The 23,330-nt window shown below is 38.8% G+C and overlaps 1 protein-coding gene across 1 annotated transcript in view; it reads left to right on the plus strand.

Annotated features, from left to right (window-relative positions):
- LOC306765162 (voltage-dependent T-type calcium channel subunit alpha-1I-like) overlaps positions 1-23,330 on the plus strand; it is a gene marked incomplete at its 5' end in the record, with an annotated part of 138,867 nt that overhangs the window by 111,539 nt on the left and 3,998 nt on the right. The window contains 7 exons of the mRNA XM_079252531.1: positions 1,878-1,956; positions 3,276-3,397; positions 6,686-7,141; positions 13,375-13,524; positions 17,772-17,909; positions 21,669-21,885; positions 22,894-23,132. Of these exons, the coding sequence (XP_079108657.1) occupies positions 1,878-1,956; positions 3,276-3,397; positions 6,686-7,141; positions 13,375-13,524; positions 17,772-17,909; positions 21,669-21,885; positions 22,894-23,132 (1,401 nt within the window). The remainder of the gene's footprint in view (positions 1-1,877; positions 1,957-3,275; positions 3,398-6,685; positions 7,142-13,374; positions 13,525-17,771; positions 17,910-21,668; positions 21,886-22,893; positions 23,133-23,330) is intronic.

Below are 23,330 nucleotides of genomic sequence, written 5' to 3' on the forward strand. Positions count from 1 at the left end.
CGCATCTGATTGGGTGACCATCAAAAGTAGGATGAAGCAAACAGAGGGAAACAGGTGGCGAGGAGAAAAGAGGGCAAGCAGAGGTGAGGCAGAGCAGATTCCTTGTCTTTCCCGACTATTGATCCCTCTCTCATTAACACCGAGCCTTTTACTCCATCCCAAGGGCAGCCAGGGAGGTAATTAAAACTAGGGCTAATTAAACAGTTCCACAAATTCTCCTTGTGTGTGTGTGTGTGTGTGTGTGTGTGTGTGTGTGAGTGTGTGTATGGGTGTGTGTGCTTAAAGAAGTACTCGAGGAAACAGTGCGAAGGCAGTACACCTGGTGGCAGACTTTACCTCAGGTGATATGAAACTATGTTTCAAACTAAAAGTGAAATGTTGAGCCACCAGTTGTATTTGATGACATCACGCGGATACTGAGGTCATTTTAATGAAGCCTGCAGGATACAGCTGAACAAGTCATACTTGATATTGCTATGAGAGGATGACAGAGGAGAATTCATCTACAGGGATCCTTATAGGTAGAATTAAATGACTAGGTAAGCTTTCAAAGCTCTGTTAGTAAAAGTATTTATGTCTATAGAAAGATGTAGCGAAACAGTTATTTACCCCCATTCCCCATCACCAATTGGTGCAGAGTGGCTGCAGTGTCTCTTTCCATAACATATTTGTAACAAAGGGAACTGTCTTTAATATTCAAGTAAAATTGAGGTTGAACATAAATATCGGTAAATGTATCAATGTCAAATAGGATATAATTGCAAGGTCATCTATTCAGGCTGTTATGGCTTTCATTCATTCATTCATTTTCCTAACCGCTTAATCCAATTCAGGGTCGAGGGGAAGCTGGAGCCTATTCAGCAGTCTTTTGGGCGAAAGGCTGGTACATCCTGGACACCTCATCAGTCCATCGCAGGCGGTTATGGCTTTCATTAAATCCATACAGGGAATTTGATGCCCTGCCGAAATGTTAATAGCCTAAACGTGTTGTCTCTAAGCTTTGTGATTGTCATAATGTTACAAAGATAAATCTACCCCAAATCATATTTTTCTGGAAAAGGAAAAACGTCCTGCACACCTGTTTGTTTTTCTGTGACAAATCTTTACTTGTAGCAAGCGGCCGATGTGGACAGAGCATGTCCTCATTCTCAGCGGAGCAGTGCTTATAGCAGAGTGTTTCTTATACCTGTAATGGGATTAGATTTTGCCCTTGGTGCTTACAGTACAACATTATCATCTGCATTAGATTGTGTTAACAGAAGCCTTTTTATGGAGGAACTGAGCCAAGTCCCAAAACCCCAAACTTAAAAATTCATAAAAGCGTGAGGGGCGCTGCTGCAAAAGTCTCAGAGGAAGTCGTGCAGCAGTCTAAAAGAACCAAACAGAAGCGGCAGGAGAGCAGCATGACCAAAAGCACTTGTAACACTCAGCATTTCTGGCTTGTTAAATGGTGAAAATTCACCAAGCAGAAAGAAAGAAGCTTTTATTGCTGCTGTCATGCTGCAGGATTGAAATGTGGAGGTCAGAAGTTGAGACACCTGCGTATTCATATCAATTTTGTTTGGATTATTATTAAGCAGTTAAAAACATGATTTTATTCATTTAGCAATGATAAAATGGTTTATTCTGCTTTTTAATATTTCTAATCTGCTGTACATTGAATGTATTGATATTTTGTAATTTAAGGTCGATTAAATCACATTTTTAGACTGCACAACCAGAGGATCAGAAGTTGCAGAACTGTTTAAGACCTTATTACCTCACATACTGTTGTTGGTTTTAAGTAAGTGTATGATTGATCTTCTTTTCTGTATGTGTGTGTGTGTGTGTGTGTGTGTGTGTGTGTGTGTGTGTGTGTGTGTGTGTGTGCATTGCAGGTGGGTAACCTGGGCCTGCTCTTCATGCTGCTGTTTTTCATCTACGCCGCCTTAGGAGTAGAGCTTTTTGGAGAACTTGGTAAGTACACATGACATGCACTTACACTTACAGATGAGGTAAAAAAGACTCTTCTAAAGAAATTGAATTGATCATCTAATTTGCGATCTTTGGTAATTGGAAAAAACTTGTGGCTTTTACATATTATTAAAGATTATTGATGCTGGGATGTATTGAAAACATACTTTTTCCTTTTCTGTTTTCCTGTCTGTTTTTTTTTTTTTTTTTTTTTTTTTTTAACTCTGAACTGGATATTTAGATTTTGACAGATTTCTGGTTTTTGCTACCCAGTGCTAATAATAAAACTATCTCTTTTCTGGCACTGAATAATTTTTTTGCATGTCATTCATATATATATATATATATATATATATATATATATATATATATATATATATATATATATATATATATATATATATATATATATGAATGACATGCAAAAAAAATATTCAGTGCCAGAAAAGGGATAGTTTCATCAACATATGTGTGTGTGTGTGTGTGTGTGTGTGTGTGTGTGTGTGTGTGTGTGTGTGTGTGTGTGTGTGTATTAGCAATAGTGAATAAAGCCCCAAGTTGACTCTAATTACAAATAACTAAAAATGAAAATGTTGAAAGTCGTTGATTTAATAATTTATACTGTATGCAGACATGATATTGAGAGGATTATTCCAATGAGATGATATGTTCATGGAATTGTGGCTTTAGGTTTCTATAGCAGACTCTGTCCACACACACAGAAACTTACAGATTTCTATTAACTTTGTTTAAAAAAAATCTGTCTATACATCTTCTATTTCATTTCAAAGTTCTCTCTCTGTAACTACACCCGACAGACATTAGGAAATTATCCTACATTCCAGTATAAAACATGAGCAATGTCCGAAAATATCCACATTCAAGTTGGAACATCATAAACGGTCACATTTCGCTTGTGTGCTGCAGCTGCAGCCTACGGCAGGAGAAAGGATTAGTGGTTAATACAACTGTCATCTTCTTGGGGCTATCCTAAAGCTTATCTCCCCATATAAGCTCCAAAACAAATAGATTGTTTGATCGTGTTGCTATTGATTTGAGAGCAGACACTGTTTACACTGAGTTGACTTGTTTGGTAAATCGTCCAAGCTGCTTAGTGACAGTAACTATGCTTGCTTGCTGGAAATGTTGGGAACAATGTCGTGTTATGTGTGGACTGTTAAATCTCACACGGCGCTTCTCTTTCGTTATGTCTTCCTGTTCCCTTCCTTCTTTTGTTTTGCTCCTGCCACCACTTTTTTTCCATATATAACCTCTATCTCTCCTAATTTTGCTCCATCAATCAACCTCACTTTTACACTCAGTATGCAATGAAGACTACCCATGTGAAGGTATGAGTCGTCACGCTACCTTTGAGAACTTTGGCATGGCCTTCCTTACTTTGTTTCAAGTCTCCACGGGCGACAACTGGAATGGCATCATGAAGGTACAAGCATATATTCATCTGGATACTGACCGCTTTAATCAGCTTTACAAGATTTTAGCGTAAGCAAAAGAAGTTCCAGTTTCCAAAAAACGTTTATTGAAAGAAAAGTCCAGGTTGACAGTAGCAGAGTGACAAGGGACAAATTTTCTCCCTCACAGCTTTTTCCTTCTCTAGTGATTTCAGACTAATGAAAAGAAATTGTGCTCGCTCAGCAGAGAGATCTGTCCTAACTGAAGGGAAGAGAGGTGATTGCTTCAATGCAGAAGTGCAAAAAAAAACACCAGTTTCCCCTGAAGTCGCATCCACTATCACCAGCAGCTATCCCATCTCCTATAAGCAACTTAACTGCAGAAGGAGCAGCGATAATCCATCCAGTGTGAGCTTGCACACACTGGATGCTTGCAGCGCAGATGGCAGCAAGCATCAAGCAAGTCAGCGGGCCACAGATCCACCCCCACCCCCGAGTAAATCTCGGGTGCAATGCAGGTCAACCAGCTTTAGTTTGGTGCGAAGCTCACTCTGAATTAGTGATGCTGTTATGACAGCAAAAAATGAATGAAAGAAAAGACGGTGGAGAAAGGGAGAAGTAACAAGTGGGAAAATGAATGAAGATTAGACGGGCAAAAACAACTCTATAGAAGGAAATGAATGCAAATATTTGAAAAAGTTTAATGGAAAAACACAAGAAAAGAGAAAGTATGTGTGAGAAAATGGCTGATTTGAATGAGGAAGAGATTGATATGTAAACAAAGAAAATGGGAGGAAGATGCACGTTGACATGGAAAACATTTTGTGAAGGAACATAGTGTTTAAATGTCAAGCCAAATTAGATAGAAAAGATCAGCTTCAGCTCAGAGGGCTAAAACCATTATGTGTGGTCACAGCCTGGGTGAGATATGCGCACTTCCTCCAGTAAAAAACTTGTCACTTTAGTTTTTGTATGACGAAACTCCACTGTGCACATGTTCACCAGAGTGGAAAACCTGTAGAGACCTTCTCCAGAAAACCAATCCAAAGGAAAAAAAAAACACCTCTTGTATTTTGCTATGAAAATTCAATAATTGCAGGATAATTATACTGTACTTACAAACTCATAGTTAAATTTACACTTAGATTTTTTTCCCTTTCTCTGTATCTTTGAAGAAAAGTCCAGATTGTTTTGAGCTTTGCAGAAAGTTACCAGTACATTTTACCATTAACGGGTAGACTCCTCTGTCAATTCAAACTGGGAAAATTCTGCACTTTTTTGCATTTATGCCATGATACACCTCTGAAATAAAGTCAGTAGTTGACACTAATTAGATTATTTCCTTCAACTGCCAATGCATGATTAAGTTGATTTCAGATCAGATATAAGGTTCATACCCTGGTGCAACTGATGTAATGGTTACCGTTTTTCTTGGTATGCTAATTGGCAAAGACGTAAGCACAATTGTATCATTATTATGCTTTAATTATGTTTAAAACACTATAAAACAGTAAAATCACATGAACACTCCTTATAGGTCTTGAAGTTTTAATTTAATTTTATTTAGGGCAGTCAAAGTTATGGAGATGATGCAATAAGAGATTGATCTGTAAGATTAACGCATTTTCTTCTTCTTTCACATTAACTCATAAACAACAAATTTATTACTAATGTCATATTTAAAATGTGAACTTGGCATTAACTCAGGGAGACCAGCCCATTTTGAGCACATAGATGCCTTGTCAGAGTGATGAGTTGATCCACCAAAAAAACCTTTCATCATCCTTTTCTATTAAGTTTCTGACAACTTTCTAGCCATACATTTTAATCCTCAGGTGTCCAGAAACAAAGTTAATACTCAAGCTAATTCCAGAAATCCAAATTTGCTGTTATCATAGCCAGCAAAGCTGATTTTGGATAGAAGATGCATTGTTGCAGCATTAAACCAAATCCACCAAAAACCACTTTACCATCCTGATTTATGAACATTCTGGCACTTTTCAATCTTCGCACTTAGATAATGGCCGCAGGATGACCCATTTAATATGTCGACTATCTTTGTTTTTGTTCAATGCACATGTTGAGCTGATCTGCCATTATGGTTCAGACATTAATAAATTGTGATTTATTGTGAAATTTAATAATCATGGCATCACTACATCCAACACATAGATTAAGTGTTAGTGGTGTTGGTGTGTGTCACCTGCATGGTCTCCTACACTCATGGTGCCAACTTTAATATTCAAACAGAACTGAACATCCCAACCAAATGGTTTACATGCAAACATAAGAGAGGAAATAAAGTGCATTGCTCATATTCATAGGATAGCAATTCAACAGAATTAAACCCTACTGAAAATGCATTTTCCATTAGTCTTCACAGTCTTTGAAAACTTAATAATTGCAGTTCGGGAGAAGAAACCAATCTCATCTGACTCTAGAAGACAGGACTCTAAAATAATTTATTTTTGACATGCAGATCAAAAAGATACAAGTAAAACTTTTGCTGTTATTGATATTATTATTTCTGATATGGACCAATGTGTCTGGAATGAAGGTTAATAATAATATTGTGAGCCATGACAATGGAAACCCCTTCATATTTCTACACTACATAGGCCCTATAATTGCAGACTTTTCTTAGGCTCCACTTAGAACAACACCACCAGAAAAGTGAATATTCTACAGTATAGATTTTCATACAGTCAGTACAGCATCATAATGGCTTTGAATAACACAGTTCCTGTTGCTATACAGGCTGCAATGCAAACAGACCCCGGGCTGCACTGCTACACAGAACAGCTATGGTTGAAAAAATTTGTAGACAAAAAATATATAAAACTGTTTTGTACTAAATAGACACGGTGAGAAAATCTGCAATATATGAAGAAAATCTGCTTTTTTTTTTTTTTTATTTAAGCTGATATATATTAATGAAACATTGGCTCTTCCCTTTGGCACCGACTGAATAGCCATAGACTTTAGATTTTCTATTAAGAAGCCATTCTCAGTTTACTTCAATTCAACTTTATTTGTATTGCTACAATTTATGACAAAGTCATCTCATGGCACTGCACTGGCAGTCCGGTTCAACACTATTCATTGTACTCCAATTATATATACGTTCATAGCATAATTTCCTGTTTTAAGCTGAAGGGAGTGTTATGGTCTACTGCAGCTAGGACACTGACTACTGGTACCTGATTTATTAAAAAAAAAAAACAATCAAGTGCAATTTCTGTTTTGTCTTCTTAATTCTCTTTTTTTTGCAAAACTCTTCCCAACCTTGTTTGTTTTTATTGTTTGTCCTCCCTCTCCAGGACACATTGCGGGAATGCCCACCTGACCACAATACTAATGTGGACTATGCCTGCAATCCAAGCCTTCAGTTTATCTCGCCCATGTACTTTGTCTCCTTTGTGCTCACCGCCCAGTTTGTGCTCATCAATGTGGTGGTGGCCGTGCTGATGAAGCACCTGGACGACTCCAACAAGGAGGCCCAAGAGGAGGCGGAGATGGATGCAGAAATTGAGCTGGAGCTGGCCCAGGGCACCCTCTGTTGCATGGGCGCCCCCAGTTGTGGGGGTGGGGGGGTGGACAAAGGAACTCTCACTGATGGAGCGGGGCCTGGAGGAACAGCAGGGAGAAAGGAGAGAGGAAATGCAAAAGGAGAGAAGGGAGAGGGGGTGAGGAAGATGCGACACACAGTAACCATGGCACACCACGGACCCTACAACACCAGCGACTCCAACCGGACCTCGTACTCACCATCACAAGTAAGCATTTGTGCGAGTGCAAGTTTTCTTAAGACTTACCTAGTTATAGTATAAAAGGCCTGTTTTGTTTAAGGTGTGCAGGTGAGGTTGTGTGTCAGGCTATTTAAGACTTTTAAGCAATTAAACATCTTGCAGTTTCTCTCAAAATAAAATCATTAAGAATCTTTCAGTCAAAAGAAGTAAAAAGAAGATGCCTGCAATATGTGTGTGTTAGCTTCAGATGTGGTTTAAAGCCACTGCAACTGGTTAGAATCTGCTTTTTTGCTGTAGTAGTTCAACAGCATGTAATAAAATATGATTTCTAATATACCAACACCTTTTGACGATGTCCACTCTGAGAAGATGACTAGAAATACTCCTTACCAACAATGCTCAACATACAATATGTGGTATAAAACTATGCATAGTATGATTCCAGCCATATAATTGGTATAATAGTTTCTATGTTTAGGAAAAAGGCAAGTGAGGGGGCTACCGCTTTGGGCTTTGGGTGTGCAAGAAAATCTGTAAATGCAGAAGCAGCGTGAGAAAAACCAACTAGCAGCCATTTGTGAAGAATCCGAATGTTCTCGATTTATTCATCATCAACAGATACCTTGGACAAGAGACATTAGCAGTTATTTACCATTAATCTGGGAAATGTTATTAGACTGTTTTTAAACTTTTTGGAGTCCATCATTCTACAGTGAGAAATATTTGTTTCAAATGGAAAACATTCAAGGCATTTGTCCAAGTGGACATCTCAGCAAGTTAACTCCAAAGTCAAACTGTGCAATGCTCAGAGAAAGTGGGACGCATCTTTTAATTATGTGCATACACCACTATCCTGGCTGCCTTGTGTGTTTTGCATTTGTTTGGAGCACAATTTTTCTACATCCTCAAAAATAATGAAAACTTTGAGAAGCTAACACGCACAATCAACAATAATCAATCAGTTTTAATACAATATAAACAATCAATCAAGACAAATAATCGACTCCCCCTTACAAACAAAACCTCTGTTTTTTTTTTTCCTACGATATCAGAAATCGCCAAATGCTTACCTCCTTCATGCTTACCAGTTTTTAACATCCACAAACTCAGCAGCTCTGAGCTTTCCAATGTGCCTTGTAGCGGAACAAGCAGAACACGTATAACAAACAAGCAAGTACAATCGGTGCATAATTACACGCACAATGGAGCTGGTTGCCTGCACAAGCGTGAGGTTGAAAAGCATGTGTTTTCTCAGCCTTAGACTTGTTAGGCCTCAGTTAGCATGTTGAATGTTAACCGTGGTAACTGAGGAAAGGATGAACACGGTTGGTTTGGGAGGTGGTTGCCAGGAGAAAGTCTCATCTCTCTAAAAATAACGTGAGCACAGATGAGAGAAGAGAGTGGCTGGAAACTGGATATATGTGCTGATATAGAGCTAAGATGTTGCAGTATCTCAGGCCAAATACCGATCTCAACCTGACTGAAATGGTGACTTAACCTTAAAAGAGTTGTACTTTAACAAATTCCTGCAAACCTTTATAACCTAAAGCAACTTAACTTAACGTTAATGCGGCATATCAGTGGTTCTACAAATGGCTGCATTGTAGGATGTGTGTTTTTCACACACTGCTTCTGCAGTTTACGTTCAATAAATAATAACACAATACAAACCTATTATATTATTGTTCACCTCAGGTTGTATCAACCTCATTTGATAACCTGGAAATGACCAGAAGATGTTTTTTTTTTTTTTATCTCTTGATATATTAAACCTCAGACTTGAAAGAAGGTTTACTTCCTTCTTTACATGACTGCAACAATGTGCTGCATCAGCCTGTCGAATTGCTTCTCTTTGCACTGCAGCAATTTATCAGCTCTTCCAGAGAAAATGACATATTTGATGCACAAGCTGGAAGAATACAAAAGAGATTAATAACATGATAGTAATGACTGTATGCTGTTTGAATGGCGCTGATGTCAGAGTAGACACTCGTTTGCCTTGCTTGGCTGCACTCTGTCATTTAGTTTCTTTGTAAAATTTGGAGTTTTGTTCGTTTTTCTGTGAGAAGGAAGGCAGGGTGTGTAGGGTTAAACGTGTTTGTGAAGAGAGGGAAGAAGAAGAAAAGGCAGATTTAAATGACAAAGAGAGAGACGGACTCTTAGCAGTAATGTTGTACAATAACAACTGAATTAAAAAGTCGATTTAAGTATCTGGCAGCAATTTAATATATATATATTTTTTAGTAAATTAAACAAAACACCCAAAGGAATGTTATGTTGATGAAAGGACATATAGTTTTTATTTACGTTTTCCTGAACTGTCGCCATAACAACCCATGCTGTCAGCAAAGAGAGGTAAAAAAATCTCAATCGCTTATCCAATCACATATTTTTTACTTTCCATTTAAGCTTTATTGACCCCTCAGCGCCCACAGGAGACTGCTAGTTTGCAGATTTATGTGCACAGGTTAATGATTATTTCACCGCTCACACCTGTGTGTGTGAGACAGTCAGCAGAGACGTACACTTTCATTATAAAATCGCTAATGATAGTCTGAGATATCCGCACGGATACTCACATAAAGATGACTCACCAGCTGCCACGAGGAGTTTCACCTTTGTAGAGCTAATCTTGGCTGCGTGGAGCCATTTTTAGTTCAGTGTTGGCTGACGAAGGAACTTAATGCAGACCAGGGAGAACACACAGGCTGCATCCTCCCCCTCTTTTTCCACCTCAATCCTTCTTTCTTTAGTTCTCTGTCTCACTCGTGATGTGGGAAGGAATGAAGCAGAACAATTTAATTTATTCAGAGCACAGGTCCTGGGGTGTGTGAGTGTGTGTGGGTGTGTATATACAGTATATGTCTATGTGCAATCAAACAACATTCACTGTCATAGTCTCCTGAGGAGCTCTTCTAGTAAAAGAAAAACACTTTTACGGGGCACAGAACACTTCAGAACAGAAATTAATGTTTCAAATACAACAAGCTGCTGTGTTGTGATGTCTGTGTACAGTTAATTCGAAGAGGCATACTGCAGATGAGATCGGATAATGTACAGTGGCTTGCAAAATTCTGGGCACACATGACAAAACCATTTGCTGATTTTCAAAAGACACACGACAAAGAGTCGTATCTTTGATATTTTAAGCAAAATTATGTTTTTTGTTTCAATTCTTTACAATATATAGCCTGTGGAATTTTTCATTTAATTAGCTGCACTTTCTTTTCATTATTTTTTTTTTCTCTTTAGGACAAATTTTCAGTCATGTTTAGGTGTGTTTAGATGAATTAACATCTTTATGGACTTTTTCATGAAACATTCCATTTTCATCAAACAGCGGGAATGTTGTCATTTCACATCGCCAGCTTTGATGCTGAACAGTGCTTTTATTGTTACCTCCTGAAGACATTTTTCTCCCTCAAACGTACCTTTGGTCACTGGAGCAACAAGTTATCATTGTTTCTGCTATCTAGTGACTTGTTCCATGAAAGTATGAAGGCATTTATAAAGAGGGTTTTCTCCCATGGAGGTCAGAGTTTCTACCTGCTACTGATCTTTCACAAATGAGCTGGCTTTTAAGAGATGATTCTGTGTCTTACAGATGGCTCTCCCATCAGGAAGAGCCAACTCTTGGGATGGGTGCACCATGTTACCAGTCACAGAGACTAGGATCAAATTATTGAGGGAAATTACAGACACGCAAAGTGACAGAAAGCCAGACAGGGAGCAGGAAAAAGTGACTGAAGGCATGACTTAATCTTAAGTGTCTTAAGGCGAAGACCTTGGCATTTCTTTGATTTATCTGTAGTGGTTCTGTGTTCATTTAAACGATGATTACAATATTAAATACTAACTTCTTTTTTTTTTTTTTTTTTTTTTTTAGCATACAATGCATAAAAAAGACACGTGTGACTATAAAAAATTATTGCTTATCCACACAGCCCATTCATAACTGTTAAATTTGACTTAAAGCAAAGCTCAGAGTGATGCTAAATAAAGAACTATTCTAGTGTGAAAAGAGACGGGTTTTTTTAAGAGAACTGAGCCAAAAGAGTTGAATCTGAAAAGAGTCAGACATCCCGTCATTACAACATGCTGCAACAGTTTATCAACACTCATTACCATTCAGTCTCCTCAACCTTCCTTCAGGCTGTTTTGCAGTCAAAAGTTTTTTCTTTTTCTTTTTTTAACAATGCTGTAAAAACAAAGATTTTTTTATTTTTTTTCAAACCTCAACTTCACATTCCTGCAAACTATAATGTCCTAATTGCATAATGAACTAAGAAAGCTTTCTAGAAAGCCCTATGTATCCAACTTATAGTCTTCTCCTGCTTTATAGACATCAGTTGTTTATCTGTTTATCTGGCAACCGTTGATTGTTTGGACGAGGTTTTATAAAACTGTAAAAATCTGAATTACCTGCCTTTTCCATACAATGCCTGGGAACAACGGGCAAAGATCTCAGCAAAATTTATCATTGGCCTTAAATTTTGTTGGGTTCTAAAATGTTTGCATGGTGTCTTTACTTTCCTTCTCTTTTCTCTAAATTTAAATGTGGAAAATGCCGATCGTGAACTCGTTCTTGCTCTTTTACTGCCCAAAGTTTTGCTTGTCACTGTACTCAGATTTACATAGCCAAAAATTCCAACTCCATAATCTTAGTTAAATGTACTCAGCCTTTTTAACTGCATTGTTATGCATTAGTTAGTAAGGGAGAGACTGTAGGAAGTCCATACACACACAAACACACACACACACAGGGATAGAGCAAAGAACCAACAGAGAAGAGATAATGGCCAAGCCAGTGACAGTCAGATAGAGGCAGTAATTAATTTCAGCTCTCTCCTCTCTCACTCTCAACTTCCATTCCCCGAAGACGAGCCCTATTGTTGTCCACTAATACAGTTATTAATGGGGGCCAGCACATAGGCCACCACAGTCAATCAAACATTATTTTTATATTAAGCTTTCCACCTACACAGAACAGACTATCTTGGTCCTGGCTGTGAGAGAGAGAGACAATAAAAAAAAGAGTCTGTGTTCTTTATACATGCATGTGTTGAGCTGGCTGTGCCAGAGTCAGCTTGTCTTCATGCCAAACTGTGGCTCAGAAGCCCCGTTTCATAAACCAGCATGATTTATGCATATTTATACTGCTGGGAGTACTGTAACTTGGCTTTTGAATTCATAACTCCCTCGTTTTTGAAAACATAAGTCATGAGTAAATGTAATATAGCCAGATGAGTCATATGAGATGTGTCTTTGCATAACAGATCTAAGTATAGACCTACAAGCAGCGTTGTGGAATTATGTTATGAAAATAGGCTTATGTGGGGACTGAAGAGGAGTGACCTTCTTTCAGAGTATTGTTTGGGAAATATCTGCTGATGTAATACAGTTATTTTGGCTGGTAGGACGGTGCTACAGGCGAAATGCATCCAATTCATTGGGAAATGCAGGGCCCTGCCAAGGAATGTAGAAAACACATTTGTGAAGCAGTTTTCATTTTTCTGTTGGTACTTTCCTTTTTTCTATTAGATTGCTTTCTGGAAAACCAATCTGGCAGATAAAATTCTATCAAGGCAGGATCATTTAAACCACTGAAACAAGGGCTCGGTGATTCAGTCTAAATGACGTTAAACCTAATAATACCCAAAGCAGAAAGCACTTGCTTAAATCTTAAATTGTTTCAACAAGGTATTGAACAACCTAACTGAGGTGATACATCAAATGTAATTGCTCTGCTCTGAGTGCTCAAGGCTTTGATAGTAAATTTATGGGCTAATGAGGGTTCATGGTTTTATAATTAAGGACCTTTTTTTTTTTTTTTAACCAAAAGTGTTTAGCCCCAAAAGCCAACAATGTATGACTGGAGAATTTGTTCTGGTTTATATTTTTGCACAGTGTTTAATATCATTTTTGTTGTAGGAATGAGAGAAATATAATAAATGTAAGATCTACCTTTGTTAGGATGAGTATGCACATGAATGACCATGTGCATTTTGTGTGTGAGCATAGAGAAGAGTGCAAAAGCATACCTACGTGTGCACACAGGCACCTTTGTAACCCTTACTATGGTGTATGCATTTCCCTGCGTGTTTTTTTTTGTCCTCGCATGTCCGCATGTGCACATGTTTGCGCCTGCGTGCATTCTGGTCTGCCGGCCTGCGTCCCGTGTGCGTGTATGTACGTGTGTGTGTGTGTGTGTGTGTGTGTGTGTGTCTGTGTGTATGTGTGTGTGCGTGTATGTGTTCCAGGAGAGCCAGTGGTTGGACAGCGTATCTCTCCTAATCAAGGATACGTTAGAGGGGGAGATGCTGATGATCGACAACCTCTCCGGTTCTGTCTTCCACCACTACTCCTCTCCTCCACCTGTCTGCAAAGACTGCAAGGGCCACCCACAAGAGGTACCACCCTGAACACACATGAATACAGACATTTCTACCGTACACACACAAGGCCCCAAGGAATGCAGATTTTAAAGCCGTTCTCTGGGGTATACGTCCTCCAAGCAAACATAACTGTAAACAACACATAGACATAACTCTTCCCAGCAGTTTACAGTTTGTTGGGGGGGTTTGTCCCATTTTTCAATCATTCAACACCTGAAAATCAGATGAAGTAGCAGAAGTCTTTTTATTTTGACACTATGAGCTCAGCCGACATCCAGAGACTTAATGGGCGAGCAACACAATTGCATCTGCAGGCCTTTACGTCCACTGCTGCTGTGGTTCTCTGGATTGATAGCTGCATTCACAGAGTCAGAGAGCAGCTCACACACTGAAATCTAAAACAACTGCAGAGTTAGCAGTATATAAGATGATGCCATTCTTTCTTGGTTGAAAAAAAAGAAGACAAAAAAAAGCTGCCTAATTGGGTTTTGTTTCAGAATTTCGCAGGAAAAAATGAGATTTGAAGTTCTGAAAAGTATCACTGCATCGCAAGAATGAAGCAAAAATCACCTACAGTTTTTATGTCAAATTAATTTGTGGCTGTACCTTTCCCTCATTTTTGTATATAATTAGGGCATGCTAGATTTGTGCTGCTCTGCAGTTATCTTGTTTTAATGAAAACAAACAAAAAAAAGCATCAACTTTTGGGTAGCTTGTGGCAGTAAAGAATCTCATTCCAGCTTTAAACGTCAACCCTGACTAATCAAACACACATAGCAGATATATTGTACATATTCATGTGCAAAGAAACACGTACATGCTCTAACTACGTTTTAAACAGACTGTTTGCATGGAAAATCTACACAGGAACATGCATTTGCACGTACTTTCATAAAAAATACAAGGGGCTTCATTCATCATACAAAGCAGTCTTGATGGAAAGTTTGTGCTTTATAAAACTAGTCAAACTCATCTATGTGCCATTGCGTTTCAGAACAGCAGCCCTTAATTAAACTCATCAGCTTAAGATAGAAGCAGCTTTCCATATGTGCATGAATGTGGATTAATGAGGCCCTCTGCATGCATACACAAACGCGACCACTGCTGATGATGTATGCATGCATGCCTGCACGCACACACACCAACAAGCTCCTTCACTTGCGCTTATTCTAAGGTGCCTTGTAAACAGGAGCTCCTGCATTTAACACATACACACATAAACATACTGTCCTGTTCAAGTGTTGTCCATCACAATGACAAAGTGCAGTGGGTCAGCTCAGAGGAAGCTGTAACTGGGATCTACACCTCCTCACCTGTCAGCCCCGCTTTCTGCCTGTCTGCAGATGCTGTCAAACCATCAATCTCCCCCTCCCTCTTATACGTGTTCTTCTCTCCGTGTGCACTTCCAGTCCGTTGGTAATCTCCGTGTCTGTCTCTGATTTGCTGGATCTTATCCTGTGGTGTTATGCGGTAAATTTCCATGTTCTTTGATCATCAGACTTGCATATGAAGCGTGTTTGTGGGTGGCAGAGCTGGTGTGTGTGTGTTCTTCAAATACACGGGTCTTTCCCCTTTTCCCTGCTGAGTCCTGTGCAATTTTTTTTTTTTTTTTTTCAAAGAGGGCAGTCAGGCACTATGGGTAACTTGGGTGCAATACGTATAATAGCGGAGATATTCATGTAACTGCCTAATAAGCTCTTGAGATAAGCTATAGCCTGAGAGTGACAATTGAGTGCGCAGGAAACGGTTCAGCGGAGCAGCGAGGTCTTTTGTCATTAATGTAGCCGCAAGAGTACATGAGTTCCACTTATTTTCCAATATTTAAAGAAAGGTTTGTCACTTGCATGATTCAAATGTAATATTATGACCTAATACAGATATTAAAAAATAAATAAAGACAGTCATAAACAGATTATGTGAAAGCAGTGTGCCGATCACAGCGCTGATTTCGATATCATCGAGCCAGTTTAGGATCACGTATGGAGACAGCAGCACATGAGACAGCTAAGACCCAGAGAAGAGTTGGCAAGCTCTCCAGACCTTTTACTGTGTCACTCACAGATGAGCTGTAGTGTGTCCAAGTTCTCTCTGTGGCCCTTTAGAGGCCTCTGCTTCTTGACAAGTGTCCACCTGTGCCTATCTGAATGAGTTGAAGGTTTATACTGGAACAAGTCGATGACCCAAAGCGTGTGACCAAGAAAAGCTCAAGAGTGGATTTGTGGAAGTCTTGGAATGACGTGGAGCAACATCCCTGGAGAGATTTGATGGCTGTGCACCGATATTCCCCATGCAGGCTGGCTTGAATGGTACAGCCAAGAAAAATGGGAGAAATGTCCAAATAAGGAGCTCATTCCCCAGAAGGACCGACTCTCACTGCTGCAAAAAGGTTTCTATTTAAGAGTTAAGTGACGAGCTAAAAACTACACGCATGGGATATTTTAGTCTCCTAATTTAAAAGTTTTTGCTGTTTTGAATGATTGTTTATAGACTAATTAGGAAAACATTTACTAAATGAAACTGTGACAAAATCTGGAAAATAGTGTGTCTCTGTGTGTATTGTAGTAAATATTCAGTAACTACCTGTAAACCTGGATTATAGCATGTACAATATTGCAAAACCATGATCTGACTAGCATGACCCACGCACTGTGGTCATGACACATTACCCATGCATGTTTACTCTCCAGTCTCCTTCTATCAGTGCTGAATGGAACAATGACTTTTCTCTCTGCTTTCATGCTGCAGCAAACACTTTCAGTTGGCTTTTGTCCGAGTCTCCCATCTTGTTAGTGAAGCTATCAATATTTCTGTAGTTACCTTGGAGGCAACGATGTAGCAAGCATTCCTGTAGCCATTGTGCTTTGTGTTGTCCCTGGAGGCACAGCCAAGAATACAGGAAGAGAGAGGCTGTAGTTTCCATTACTTGTCAATAAATGCACCAGCTGGTGACCTGCGGGGACCTCTGCTGAAGCTATTTACAACCCACCTCGGAGACACAGCGAGTCACAAATATGCTGCTGTCACATAGTGGCATATGAAAGAGCCAGTGTGTGACACAAAACAGAAAAACTGCAAAGTGTTTCTTTGAATTAATGAGTTCCTTTGCTGTGCTTTTGCCCTGCTTTTTTTTTTTTTTTTTTTTTTTTTTTTTGCCTTGCTTCATTTCATTTCTTTTTTTCTTGCTCTTTTTCTCCTTTGGTGCTTGTGGCAGGGGTGATTTACAGCCTCATATCAGCAATGGATCTTTCTCTGTGAAACTTTGTCTTTTTAGCCTATTGGCATTTGTTAATGCACCGCTAACTGGCTTCAATTCAATGAATTTCACCCGGCCCCGGTTTAAGTCCCCCTTTTGAATCCCCCTTTCTCTGGCTATTTATCGCTGTCTCTCTTCAAAGAAACATTGCTGGAACACATCACAGTGCTTACAGAACCCTGAAATTCCACTCCAACTTACTTTTTCTTTCTTTTTTTAATTATGCACAAAAAAAGTGCCAGTAATCAACTCAACAGTCGTATTAGCCGAACTAGCTGCAGTGCTAAAGATTTCAAACTAGCTAAAGCCAATTGTGGTGCAAATTTGAGAGAAATACTGTTGACACGTTATTTTGTTTGTAGTTTGAGTGAATCTGATGTATGCACATTTTAAAAAAATCTACCCAGACGTTTGGTGTAGAATTATGCGGTTCTGGTGTCACCACAACATCACCCTCTTTGGAGAACAGAGAGAAAAAAAAACATCTGTTCTCTCTCCTGCATATATATGCAAATGCAGCAGTTCATACATTCTGCCAAAAACGTCCTCACATCGCTTGGATATCTGCTTCTGCTTCTTGTATGTTAATGCCGCTGGAAAGCATTTGTTTCAGTTGATGATGACAAAGCAATGACACTACTTCTTGAAATCTCTCGCCCTGCTCTCTTTACAGACAGCTCCACAGCATTATGGCCACTTTGAATTGTCAACAACTGGTGAACCATTTGGCAGCTTGGTGGAGGTTTATTCTATCTTGTCTGTGTGGCTCATCCTGAGCGCTATGTGATGCTGCGTCAACAAAGAAATTAAGCAAGACTTTGTGAAAACAGTTTGAGATTTAATCCTTAATTAACATGCTCAAAATGTAAGCTACCAAGGTCTTCTGTATCACAAACTCTTATGTTGAGCTCTGAGAAAGATGAAGTAATTCCAGGAGGTTTAAAGCGGTTGCCGTGTCCTCTCTCAGTGCGCTTTAAAGGCATTAATAACTGAAGTTAATTCTTTGCAGCAGATCAGAATGGCAGAGATTGAGCAGGCTTCGTTGAAGTCAGAGCAGCTCTCGGATAAGTCCTCGTCCCCGGCCCTGCCAGATGACCTCAGCCTGGACGAACACACAGCCTATCATTTGCTGGCACAAGAGGGCAAGGTGGGTGTAAGCAGAATGAGGTTGGAGAGGGGGCGGATTTGGGTCTTCATCTCTCAATAAAAGATAAAATAACTTCTTTCAGCCTTAAAAATGTGAGTATAAATGTATAGGATTTATACAGAGGCATATGTTCTTTCCTTCCTTCCTTCCTTCCTTTAAATGTATTTGCAATGGTAGCTCCAAGAATCATGGCGTGCTCAAGTTGCACTCACCAACTATGATTTAGTGATTAGTAGATAGAATCTCGTGGTGATAATGCACCACTGACAGATGATCGATTGTTGACGTATCTATATTATACCAAGCTCGGTGATTGGATAGATAATAGGAAGACTTTCTGAAATAGAGTTTAAAGAGAAAAATCTGTTTAAATGTCATGATTTGGGTTGATGTAATGAGATGTGCACCTGCTTATCTTCTAGCAGCTCCTCTCTTTTTTTAGACTTGACATACAGAGTGTCTTCTGCTATCATACAAGTATCATTTTACCGCATAAATTTCATGGTTGTGCCCTAGGCTCTCTTGCGATTTACCGATATGAAACTCTGTATGCCTTTTCCTCAGTGTACAAGGATAACCATCTTGTCTTTTAAGAAACCACAGACTAACCACCACAGAACATCTCATGAATAAATCTCTCCAGCAGGTTCTCCTCATTTACTAGCCTGGGTGACTCTTACATCTGCCTTCCTTGGACCCCCGTTCTACTTTATGTGTTATGCATCACCTTTCTCTTCGTTTCCCAACTTCTCTCGAGCCCTTCTATCTCCCTCTCTTGTCACCCTTCCTTCTTAGATATTCTCCTCTGTATCGGGGTAGTGCTCCTTGCTCCCTGGTAACCTGATAAGCTTGCAATCGCGAAGAGTAAATGCAAACTCTGCTTATCAGAGAAAGACTGGGGCAAGAGAGACAAGGAGGGTAAGACAACATATGTGGGAAAACATAGGGTAAATAATTTATTTATCAAGTAAAGTCAGCAGAAGATACGAGACACAATCAAAGCTTTAAATGAAGCTTCATTTAAGTGTTTGGATTGGAGAATCATCAGTCATGTCATACTTTAGAATGAAAAGTATTTCATGCAGTGCTAGACGAACATCACCCATTTAAAGAGCATTGTTACTGAATGCATAGTTTTTAGTTCATGTTTATTCCAGACATGTCTTGTAAATGACTTCCTTACTAAAAATGCTGACCAGCTTTCTAACTTTCTTCTTTTTCCTTGTTCTGGCATTTTACTGTCATTTGGCCTAAAATAACTTGTGCAGCCACTATATCCAAGCATGGATCTTTTCAGAATTATAAACAAGTTGACAAGGAATCTTTGCACCCGTTTTAGCTGCTTTCTATACTGGTGAAAAGGCACAGAAATGAACTTCAAAATTAACACTGCATAATGTGATGCTATGAGCATGATGAAGGAACATTTAATTGGCTTATGTGGTAACATTGAATAGACTCTGTCCTCCACTGGAACACAGATAGCTAGTCTGAGGCTGCCGATCCAGGTTTAACCATTTCACTGAAACTCTTAGTCCTTTCTGACCTTCATGGTAGCAACACACCTAAAAAATACAATAGTTGGCACGAATCAAAACAATTGAAGGAAGATTTAATTCAAATTGAAATTAAAAAAACAACTAGAGGAGCTTTTATCAACTTATTTGCTAATTAACAACAGGTCAGTCATGTGACTGCATTTCAGAGAGACAGAGCCTCACCAAACTGTAACAAACTGCATCAAAAAACTTAAGGAAAGTAGTGTGAAACCCCCCATTTTTTTACTACAGTGAACAATCAGCACCGACGTAGAGGCTGTTCTTCAATTTTTTATCATTTTTTATTCCTAGCTTCAAAAGAAAGAAGTCTTTTTAATTTACACGGAAGGAAAACTGACCTGCAAACAGAAATCTGTTGAGCAGTGGAACAACTCATGTTTGTTAGCACAAACACAAAATTATTAATACTAGGTATATCACTACTGTAAAACTACACCGATTCATTTCAAATATTCTTGATGATAATGTTAAATGTGGGACTGATAAAGGTCATTTCCTTTAGTATCTCTGGCAACGTGCAGAACTCATTGGAAAATTGGTTACTACATTTATATCTCGTTTGATCAAATGTGAAATGACGGCTGATTGTAAAATTGGTTAAATGCACATTTTCCAAAAGGCTTTGGAGGGACTGCAAATAACTGGATATTTATTAGCTTTTGTCCAATGAAGTCTAAACATGTCATAGCTTTGAACTGGGGGGACACAGAAAGAACCAAGAAAAACCAATGGAATAAACAAATATCCAGCATCCTGGCACTGGAAAAACTGACGTAGCTAAAGGAAAGATGTGTGGTTGCCTTTTCTGTGCAAGGATGAAAACTGGGACATGTACATTTAAACTCAAGTTGACAGAGTGAGCATTCAGTGTGAGGGATCTGGAGGGTTATTGTTTCCTTTTTATTCTTTGTTCTTTTGGGTTTTTTCTGTTGGTGTTTGTTTAAAAATATGTAAAATATATAAAGATATGTAAAAAAAAAATAATAATAAAAGTGAAAAAAAAAATTCGGGTAATGTTCTTCAGAGTAAAATTGGGGAAACCTTAAAAAACATCATCCACAGAGTATAAAGATTCAGAGAATCTGGAAGAATGTCTGTACACTACATGCAAGGCAAAAGGTAAGGCTGGACACTCATGATCTTCTGAAAAGTATATAGAGATTGTTGATCAACATATGCTCCCATCTGTCACTTTCAGGGAAGCTATCACATATTTCAGCAAGGCAATCCAGATCTTTCATCAACAGAAAACATTTAGAGCTAAAGTCCTACATCAAACAAGAGTGGGAAAACACTTCTTTCCTAAAACTCCAACAAATCTCAACCCTCCTCAGACATTTACAGGCGTTTGTTGACAGACATATAGTAAACATGAGTCCATTCAGAACCTATTTTTTTCTTCTTTGCCTTAGATTTTTGCCGCCTTCAAATTTAAAATGAGCTAATATTCCCCACGAAATGATAAAATGTCCCAGCTCCACCATCTGATATGTTGTCTATCTTCTGTCTTTGGAACTTTTTTGGATTTGGGGTTGTAATGTCATATCAGGACACAAGAACACAGCTGTATGGCTGTATGTAGCAGCCACTTCTTTAGTAGGTGTTGATGGAGAAACTGATATTGTGGTTGCGGGTTCCTCTTCTGTTTCCAAGACTAAATGACTCAGTTACACTCTGCTAATAGATGCCCAAAATCATTCCTGCATAACCCCACTTGACTTAATGTGTTCTCCACTTAAAGCTTTTGCAGCTGTCTTACACACTCTCAAATTTACCACCAAACATTTATTATTAAAATGTGTAACATTGACATGACAATAATAGCTAATAACCAGCATTAAAATGAAAAGTCACAAGGGTGATGTGAATCAGCGAACATATTTAATATCTGCACACAGCTGTGGGTGCTGAGAGCTGTATTTTTTTTGTTCTCACATTCTGTTAGGCTTGGTCTCCACTAGAAACTGAGTTATAAACCTTTATCACTCCCTATGGAAAAGGTATTAAAGTTTAAGACCTATTCTAAGGTATAAAAATAATCATTTTAATGATTTAAGCTCTTAAATTAAGGTCCAAGACCTCACTCATCTAAGTTAACCTGTGTCTATATCTAGAAAAATGACAAAATCTACTCTGATAATCTAATATAGAAATTGCATTAAATACTTACCTTTTAATGTGAAACTATCTTTGTCTGCAGGGAAGGTCCAGCAGTGACACCCGCAGTTCTGAAGAGACCAGTGTGGTAGGAGGTTATGAAGGAGGTCACCAGACTCAGACCATGGTGCACAGCCAGGAGCAGGGGTCGTGCCAGCCATGCAGAGCCCTAAGCACTGGCACGGAGATGGAGAGCACAGTGGAAGGCGTGGAAATGCAAACACACCAAGCTTACATGTGCTCGCCTCACTGCAGTCCTGGTTCGTACATCCACACAAGACTCATTTTCAAAACCTTATACAGATGTGTATAAACTTTAGCATTAGCACACAGACTAGTTGGATGTCAGTTATGATAGTGGTCTGCTTGCTTGTGTTTGTGCATGTTATTTTTAAGTCTGTACATAAAGTAGAAAATATATTATGTAAGTGTTAAAACCCCAATATATTTAAATAATAATTTCTGAACATCATTCTCATGTGGAGTGATGAAAAAGTGGAACAAAGAAACAAGAATATATGATGAAAAACTGTATTTAATAAAAAGTATGTATTAAAATTAGCTGCAATGTCCAGGCAGGCAATGAAAGCAAAAGAAAAAAGAAAAGAAAGGAAAATACACCATCCAGCCATATATACATATATTGCCTATACTAATTTATTCCAATGCATGGGTGGGGGCCTGGAGTCTATCCCAGAGGCTACAAGGAAGGTATACACAGGCCTGTTGCTGCAAACAAAAAAATTTGAACAAGATTAAGAAAGGATATTAAGAAAAACACATGTTTAACAACCAAGCGATTGATGAAGAAAAACTGAAATAGTTGTAAAAAAAATAACATGGAAGGAAAAAACAGACATCCTTACAAGGGTAGAGCGAATGCTATAAGACATTTAATTAATGTGCATAAGCATAAATATTGCCACAGGCAGGCACTATTCGACATTCGTACTGGTCAATGCAGTAAAATAAAGGCAAACATGACAAAAACAAGGACAGGAATTAAAACGGGACAGACACAAGGACAAATTCCCCTCAACAGAGAGAATCTCCAAGCATCTCTACAGTCTTTTCAGCAGCAGTTCGCTCCCAGCATCCAGCTGTAAATCATGCCCTTGTCTTGGTTTTTAATTTGCCACTAAATCATTTGCTGCAAATAAATACAGATTAATATTCCCCACCACTAACGCTGATCAGTCAATTACAGAAGATGGAATATGTTTGATTCAATGACAGCTTATACATGAAACGTGTGTTTTCGTCAAAAGGGGGCATTTCCAACAATGACAAAAAGGAAAGACAGAGAGAAGAAGGAGGAGGAGGAGCCGGAGGTATTTCTACTCTTTTCCATCTACCGGCAGAGTTCTTCCACTCTGCAGGTGCAGCAATCCCAGTCCCTCCCCGCAGTAGAAGCTTGCGTTTGTCAAGGGGCATTAGGCTGACCTCCCCATCCTCCTGGGCCTCATTCCGTTCCCCTGGAGCTCATAGAAAGATGCTTTGTGCTCAGGTAACACAAATTTATAAAAGAAGGAAAATAACATGAAAAGATATCAAGAGGTTTTATTCAGATGCACTTGGTTACAAGCTCAAATAAGCCAATATATGGAGTACACTACAAGTCAAAAGTTCAGACACTCTTTCCCATTAAATTCAATGGCAAAGTGTAGACAGACTTTTGACTGGTATTTACTGTATAACATGCAGT

Source organism: Telmatherina bonti, assembly GCF_933228915.1.
Source record: "Telmatherina bonti genome assembly, chromosome: 14".
Classification (NCBI taxonomy): domain Eukaryota; kingdom Metazoa; phylum Chordata; class Actinopteri; order Atheriniformes; family Telmatherinidae; genus Telmatherina; species Telmatherina bonti.